This window comes from Acomys minous (assembly GCF_964271855.1).
Source record: "Acomys minous genome assembly, chromosome: 11".
In the NCBI taxonomy this organism is placed as follows: domain Eukaryota; kingdom Metazoa; phylum Chordata; class Mammalia; order Rodentia; family Muridae; genus Acomys; species Acomys minous.
In genome coordinates, this window is record NC_140492.1 from 72,644,055 (window position 1) to 72,652,421 (window position 8,367).

The following is an 8,367-nucleotide window of genomic DNA, read 5'->3' on the forward strand; positions in this document are numbered from 1 at the left end:
GTGAGTTCTCAAAAAGTAGTGCCCACAGGCCACGTCCCAGGCCCCAAAGCTAGGTGTCAGGCTGCCCACAGACACCCACCACGCTGCATGCCCAGAAGCCAGTGTGCCATCAAGACCTCCAGCTCCAACTTTGAGCCTTAGATGTTATCTCCCACTCACCTGCGTGCCTAAGCGCCCCTGGCAACTTAGAAGAGAAGCGCCCTCCCCCACCCCGCGCCCCCGCAGCTAATTTCTGCTTCTTCCGACCCTGAGCCAGCCACTCACTTTTTGAGCCTCATGATCAGCCCACGGGGGCCCTTTGCGTATCAGTCCGTAGAACTCTCTCGCTTCTCTCCACCAACCCTGCCTGACACTAGGTAATTTCGCTTCTTTTCTTTTCCCGAATTGGACAGCAATCTACTAGAAGACGGAGGGCCACGGCGCGTGGTAATCTTCCTCTGCAGGCCGGGGAATACCTGACACGTAGTCTGAGTTCTCTGCTCCCGAGACCCGGGAGACTCGGGAACAGAACTTGTCCAAAGCCAAACTATGAATGGAGGCCAGACTTCCTGCACTGCACCACCCGCACGCCCGCTAGCAACCGCCATGCAGGACATCCAGCTCATAAGCTCCCGGGCAACGAAGTCCTCCCTACCTGAGAATGCCACGGAGGGGCCGCCAGAGTCAGAGGATTCGCTCTCGAACACCGGGCAGAACGGCGATCTTCCGAGACCAGGATCCCGCAGCCACCTGCAAAGTGAAGAGCGAGCAGAGCGAGAGCGAGATCAGGTGAGCCGGGATGTGACTCCTCAGGACCGAGCCCCTATCCGGGCGCAGACCAGATGTGGACGCCACTCGCCGCCCGCCGCCCACCTCGCGCCGCCACACTGACCCGGCGGCAGAGATCCTAGCCAAACGCCGTGGGATCCCAGGAGCTCGCCCTGCGCCCCGTCGGCCACGCCCCCTCGGCGTGCGCGCGCCCTCCGCGGACGTGCCCGCTCCGGCGCCCCGCACTCCCCAGGCTAGCCTTCCCGCGGGGCTGCGCGCGCACGCTCGACTCTCCGCGCCTGCGCTGTGGGCCGCGAGGCCCCGGCCTCTGAGACGCCCTTCCGCAAAAGTGCGACGGCGCGGCGCGGGGGGTGATGGGAGCGAGCGCTCGGGACCACGCAGAGAGGCCGCGTGCGCAGGCGCCTGGTGGTTCTGTGTTCCCTCCCCTCCCCCCGGGGCAGCGGAGCTGATTGTCGTGCGTTTCCAGTCCTTTCTGTTCGCTGGAGAGCCGGCGAGGGTCTAAGGGCTGAGGGCGTCGCGAAGGCTCAGGTACGGAGTGGCTACTGAGCCTTCACGTGTGAGGAGCGCGTCTCTGAGTGGCAGGTCCGCGCAGTTCCTCTCACTGTCAGGTGCCGGTGCTCAGCGCCGACAAGGTCCAGTGTCTGCAGATCTCCACCCTAGCCGCGAGGGGCAGGGTAAACTGGTATCACGTCCCTGCAGGCAAACAAACGAGACCTGTGGCTTTCCGCATCTCGTGTGTGTGTGTGTGTGTGTGTGTGTGTGTGTGTGTGTCTGTCTGTCTGTCTGTCTGTCTGTCTGTCTGTCTGTACCGCACAGCACTGGGGAGCCCAGTCGACACCCAGACACTTTAGAGAGGCCAGGAGATGGGAGATGAGCTATGTATGCGTAGTTTGTCCCTGAGTTCTTAAGAGCCCTGGCAGCGTCATCCATCCCAAACGAGCCTTGGACCGGGCACAGAAGGCTTCGCTGCACAGTAATAATTCTGAAAGCAAGGACATGCATAACACACCAGCTCCCTGTCTGCCCTGCTCCGCTGACTCCTTTCATGAAAGATCTCTGAAATGTTATCTGCATTTATACCCAAACTCACTCGCTTTGATCCTTGAAACGGGAATCAAAGATAACATTGTAACTTCCAAGGGTCTGTGGGGCTTTCAGTAGCCTGGGCCAAAAACAATAAAAGTGGCACCCAGCCAGGAAACACCTCCTTGAAGTGTGAATGAAACTTGGCTTTTTTTTTTTCCAGTTGTAACTTTCCTAATTGACCTGATAATTTAAACTTCCTCCCTTAAGGGAGGGTTTGTTTCAGTGAATTCCGATCACCCTCAGGCCCCCAAAGCAACTAGAGCCAACGCAGGACCAGTCAACAGAAAGTGAGCAGCAGGCTTGTGCAAAAGACCACCCACCCAAACCCCTTACACAGGCCTTTTTCCAAATTGCCTTTTGGTTTTATTTTAGAGTATCACCTCAAATGTGCATGACGAAATTTATCATAGTAGCCTGGCATGGTGGCACACACCTTTAATCCCAGCACTCAGGAGGCAGAGGCAGGTGGATCTCTGTGAGCTTGAGGCCAGCCTGGTCTACAAAAGATAGTCTAGGACAGCCAGGGCTGTTACACAGAGAAACGTTGTCTCAAAAAACCAAAAAACAAACCATATATATCACAATATATATATACATACATATAAAACCATTCTCTCACCACCATTCCCTGAAACATTTCACCCCACTAGAAACTGTCCACTAAACACTGGCTCCTCATCTCCAAACCCTGAGCACCTACCATTTTGAGTCTGAATTTGGCTGTGTACCCCACGTACCTGCTGTTCACACAATGCTGTCTGTTTGTGAATGTATTTCCTTTAGCATGTTTTCAGGGTTCATCTGTGCTGTAGCATGTGCCTGAATTGCCTTCCTTTTACAATGCTAAGGAGGGCTGGGGACTTTTAAGAGCACTGACTGCTCTTGCACAGGAGCTCAGTTTGTTTAGCAGCATCCACACTGTGGTTCACAGCCATCCATAACAACAGTTCCGGGGTATCTGATGACCTTTTCTAGCCTCTTGGGCACTGGGTACATACATGGCTCACATATATACATGCAAGCAAAAGCACTCATATATGTAGAAATAAAAATATTTTTTAAAAGAGCCTGCCTTTAAACCAGAACTCAGAAGACAGAGGTAGGTAGATTTCTGTGAGTTCCAAACCGGCCTGGTCTACATAGTCAGACATCCATATCAAAAACACCCCAAAATAAATAAATCCCTCCTTGAGTGTCGACATTTTGTTTACCCTTCAGCCCTCATGACGCGGAACTGTGTGCACCTTTGCCCGTTGTGGGTAATAGTGCTGTGGAATCTCTATATCTTGGGGTTTCTGTTGTTCTGATGAAACACCGTGACCAAAAAGCAAGTCGGGGAGGAAAGGGTTTACTTGGCTCACACTTCCAGATCATGATCCATCACTGGAGGAAGTCAGGACAGGAACTCAAACCTGGAGGAACCTGGGATAAGGAGCTGATGCAGAGGCCATGGAGGGCTGCTGCCTGCTGCCTTGCTCTCCATGGCTTGCTCAGCCTGCTTTCCTATAGAGCCCAGGACCACCAGCCTGGGGATGGCACCATCCATAATGGGCCGGGCTGGGCCCTCCCCTATCAATCACTAATTAAGAAAATGTCTACAGGCTTGCCTACAGCCTGATCTTCTGTTTATTTGTTTGTTTGATTTGGTTTTTTGAGAGTATATATAGACTTTTTTTCCCTGAAAAAGACCAGGTTTCTCTACGGAGCCTTGGCTACTCTGGACTCACTTTGTAGAACAGGCAGGTTTCGAACTGGTACCGTCAGAGGCCAGAAGAGGTGTTGGATCTCCTGGTGAACTGGAGTTACAGATGGTTGTGAGCTGCCATGTGGGTGCTAGGAACTGAATCCATGTCCTTTAGAACAGCAAGCGCTCTAACCCACTGAGTTGTCTTTCCAGCCCCTGATTTTAATCATATATAGTTGCTAAATCTTCCAGTAATGTTGTTTTGTGAGAAGCTGCCAGTGTTGCCGTCAGTAGTACACAAGTGTTCCGAATCCTCCACAATCTGCCGTCAAGTGGTTATGCTCCGGCTTGTCATGCAGATAGGCCGTCTCCCATTGAGGACATTGTCCTTCCTCTGTCTTGGCACCTTGACAGATGACTTTGTCATTAACTACTGAGATGGCTCAGTGGCTAAGAGCACTTGTTGCTGTCACAGAGGACCCAGGTTCAGTTCCCAGCATCCACATGGCAGCTCAGGACCGTTTGCAACGCTAGTTCCAGGGGATTTAGCGCCTTCTTCTGGCCTCCACAGCCACTGCATACATGTGTTATACAGACACACACACACACGGGCAAATTAATCATACTATTAAAATTACAAAAGTCCGTTTAAAAAGTCATTTGATACTGCATGCATAAGCTCATGAACATCATTCATACTAATAATCATAAATGTGTGTATGTTTCATTATCTACAGAGCTTTCTGTTATTTTCCATTGGTCTATATGTCTGATTTAATGCCAATACCACACTATTTTGCTTACTGTAGCTTTGTCCTTAAGTTTGAAATCAGGAAGCATAAGGCCTTCAAGTTGGCTAACTCGCCAGGCAGTGGTGGCGCACGCCTTTAATCCCAGCACTCGGGAGGCAGAGGCAGGTGGATCGCTGTGAGTTCGAGGCCAGCCTGGTCTACAAAGCCAGTCCAGGACAGCCAAGGCTACACAGAGAAACCCTGTCTCGGGAAAAAAAAAGTTGGCTAACTCCTTCTTTCTTTTTCTTGGGTGGGGGTAAAGGATCCCTTTAGACTCTATGTGAGTTTTAGGGTCCCTCCCCCTCTCCCTTTAACTCTCTTCTTTCTGAGAAAGAAAGATAATACTAAAATACTAAGTTTTCCAATCTCTGAGCATAGTATGTCTTCTCCCCGCCCCCTTTTTTAAAAGTCTTCTTTAATGTGTCTCAACAGAACCAGGCATAGTATCAGAACCCTGTAAACTCTTACTGAGGCAGTCTCATTCTGTAGCCTAGGCCACAGCTGAGCTATCTTGCCCCTCGTCAAATATTTTCTATCACAGCTAGTTGAATGTGTTGATGCCAAGTCCACAAGCAGGGAGGACTGAATATAGGGTGTCTATACACCAGCATACCACACACACATTATCTATTTGAAATCTTGCTATCTGAAAGTGCTGTGATTACAGGCAGGTACCACCAAGGCTGGGTTAGGGTAGGTTTTTCTATTTTTCTAAAGCACCATTGAAACATTAATAGGAATTGCTTTAAGGCTTTAGATCATCTAGGGTGTGTTGAAAATAGTGTGCTGGGGTTCTGGGTGTGGGGATGTAAGCCTTTAGTCCCAGAACTCAGAAGCCAGAGGCAAGAGGATCTCTGTGAGTTGAATATGGCCTGGTATACACAGCAAGTCGCAGGACAGACCCTGTCCCACCACCCCGGTGAGTTTGAAGCTACCCTAGTCTACAGTGCAAGTCCAGGACAGCCAAGGCTACACAGAGAAACCCTGTCTTGAAAAACCACAAAAAAGAAGAAGAAGAAGAAGAAGAAGAAGAAGAAGAAGAAGAAGAAGAAGAAGAAGAAGAAGAAGAAAGAAAGATGAGGCAGAATCATGAGTTTGGGGCTAGCCTAATCTTTATAGCAATTGTATATATAAAATTTATTTTTAAAGATTATTATTATTATTAACATGTTTGTATGTGTTTGCGTGCATACGTCTCTCTCTCTCTCTCTCTCTCTCTCTCTCTCTCTCTCTCTCTCTCTCTCTGTGCCTCTGTCTGTGTGTGTGTGTGTGTGTGTGTGTATGCCACAGGGCATGTCAGAGGACAAATGGGGGTAATTCCATTGGACATCAGGTTTGCAATAAGCATATTTACCTGCTGAACTATCTCACCCCCTCACTGAATGTTTTCTACCACAGCTGTTGAATGTGTTGATTCAGAATCCACAGATGGGCTGGAGAGATGGCTCAGAGATTAAGAGCACTGGCTGCTTTTCCAAAGGTCCTGAGTTCAATTCCCAGAAACCACATGGTGGCTCAGGACCATCTATAATGAGAGCTGGTGCCCTCTTCTGGTGTGCAGGTGTACAAGCAGGCAGAACACTGTATATGTAATAAATCTTAAGAAAGAGAAAAAAGAAAAACAGAATCCACAAACACAGAAGACATATGTCATCTTATATTGTACATATATGCATATGTTGTTGTTGTTGTTACTATTGCCCATGGAAGTGTTCGGGAACTTTAGTAACACAGGGAAAGTGACAGCAGTGGGCTCCTTTGACTTATTCCTAGTCTTGAAGTATCTGTGTGCATGCAGATGCCGATGGAGGGTCTCTTAACCACTGAGGCATCTCTTCAGCCCCTTCTGGTTTTTTGATATGAAGTCTCAACTCTATACTCAAGCAGCCTAGAACTTGCAATACTCCCTCTCAGCCTCAGAATGCCAGGATTATGGATGTGAACCACTAGACTGGGATGTGCCTGGATTTCATATTAGGGTACTATTGGACTCAAAAGCAGGAAAGCATTTCTTTCTCCTGTATTTTCTGTAATAATTATTGTGGCTGTCATTACATCTTCCTTAAATGTTTTGACATTTGTTAAATTATCAGGGCTGGGAGTTTTCTTTATGATGTACTCTCTTCCTGTGCCTATCTGTCTCTCTCTGTGTATCTCTCTCTCTCTCTCTCGTGTGTGTGTGTGTGTGTGTGTGTGTGTGTGTGTGTGTGTGTGTGTGTTGAATGCTCTTCAAAGCTGACCACTAGCCTCCCAGTGCCCATACTTGTTAAGTCTCAAACCCTGGGACAAAAGGCTGATTGCCCATTTAACATACCAAAATGGGCCTGACTGCTAGGTTCTCCCAGCATCCCTCAGTCCTATCTGTTACAGGTATGACTAGCATACCCTCTCCCTCTGCCTGAACTCTCCGGCCCAGGGCTCTTCCCTGTATAATCCAGCCATTTTGTTTACCCTTCTACCTTTTGCCCTCCTGGCTAGCTGGCCTTCAGTTTTTGTGTAGCTAAGGGTGAGCTTCTGATCCTCCTGTCTCCACCTCTGGGAGACCAAGGTTATTAGCTGTGTGCCATCATGCCCAGAATTATTGGGTGCTGGGAGTCAAACCCAGGGTTTCATGGCTGCTAGGCAAGCATTCTACCAACTGAGCTACACACCCAGCCCTGCTTCCCATACTGTTGATATCCACTTTTATTTTTTAAAAGATTTATTTATTTATTATATACACAATGCTCTGCCTGCATGTACACCTGCCCGCCAGAAGAGGGCATCAGATCGCATTATAGATGGTTGTGAGACACCATGTGTTTGCTGGGGATTGAACTCAGGACCTCTGGAGGAACAGCCAGTGCTCTTAACCTCTGAGCCATCTCTCCGGCCCATCCATTTTTTTTTTTTACTCTTCTTTTCAGAACAGGGTTTCTCTGTGTAGCCTTGGCTGTCCTGGACTCACTTTGTAGGCCAGGCTGGCCTCGAACTTACAAAGGTCTGCCTGCCTCTGCCTCCTGAGTGCTGGGATTAAAGTGTGCACCACCACACCCAGCTTATTTTTACTCTTCTAAATAGTCTGCATTTCTGCCATCTTCTAGAGGTGCTTAGGTAATGGCAGGTAGACCATTCTTCTCAACATAGGTATTTATTATGGCATTCACTCCTCCTGCACGTCTCCTTCTCCTCTCTTATCCTGACATGGGGTCTTGCTGCGTTGCTGCCTTAGTCAGTGCTCTGTTGCTATGAAAAGACACCACGACCAGGGCAACTCGACAGGGTTTCTCTGTGTAATAGCCCTGGCTGTCCTGAAACTAGCTTTGTAGATGAGCCTGGCCTCAAACTCACTGAGATCCACCTGCCTCTGTCTCCCAAGTACTGGGATTAAAGTGTGAGTCACCACCTCCCAGCTACTCTTCTAAAGGAAACCATTTCCTTGGGGCAGCCTTACAGGTTTAGAGGTTTAGTCCATTTTCATCATGGCAAGAAGCATGGATGAAGTGCTAGCGCAGGAGCTGGGGGCTCTGTGTCTAGACCCACAGGCAGCAGGAAGAGGGAGACACTGGTTCTGGCTTGAGCTGAAACCTCAAAGCTCACCCCCAGTGACTCACTTCCTCCCACAAGGCCACACCTCCTAATCCCTCTCAAGTAGTGCCACTCCGTGATGACTAAGCATCCAAATATATGGCTATATTCTTATTCTCCACCCCCCCTTGGTTGCCCAGACTGCTTCCAAACTTCTGGCTTCAAGGGATCCTCTCACTCGAGCTTCCTGAGAAGCTGGGACCATGGGCACATGCTGCCAGACTTTCTTTCCCTGGAACAGATAGATATTTAAAGCTGTAAATTTCCTCTAACAGCTGTTAAGCTGCATCCCAGAAACACCAGCATGCTGGTTCCAAGTCTCATAGCATTTCCCTTTCACTTGGCCTGAAGAATTTCTTGCTTCCTTGTTTTGTTTCTTTCTTTGTTTAAGGTTTTTCTATAAAAATCGCATATAGCCCACGCTGTCCTCAAGTTTTCTGTGTGGCCAAGGATGACCTGGAACCCTTGGTC

General features: G+C 49.0%; 1 protein-coding gene across 8 annotated transcripts in view; it reads right to left on the reverse strand.

Moving 5' to 3' along the window:
* The window catches only part of LOC311609378 (guanine nucleotide-binding protein subunit beta-like protein 1), a 63,493-nt gene extending 61,687 nt beyond the window's left edge, over nt 1–1,806 (reverse strand). For 3 of the 8 annotated variants that reach the window (XM_084802458.1, XM_084802452.1, XM_084802451.1), the window contains exons 1-2: nt 872–1,029; nt 635–729 (exon numbers count right to left, since the gene is read on the reverse strand). Coding sequence is in view for 1 of the 8 variants with exons in the window: in XM_084802455.1 (XP_084658581.1) it covers nt 265–278 (14 nt within the window). In the remaining 7 variants the exon portion in view is untranslated. The other 5 variants (XM_084802455.1, XM_084802454.1, XM_084802453.1 and 2 more) reach the window with 3 other exon arrangements.
* Nucleotides 1,807–8,367: the final 6,561 nt, after the last annotated feature.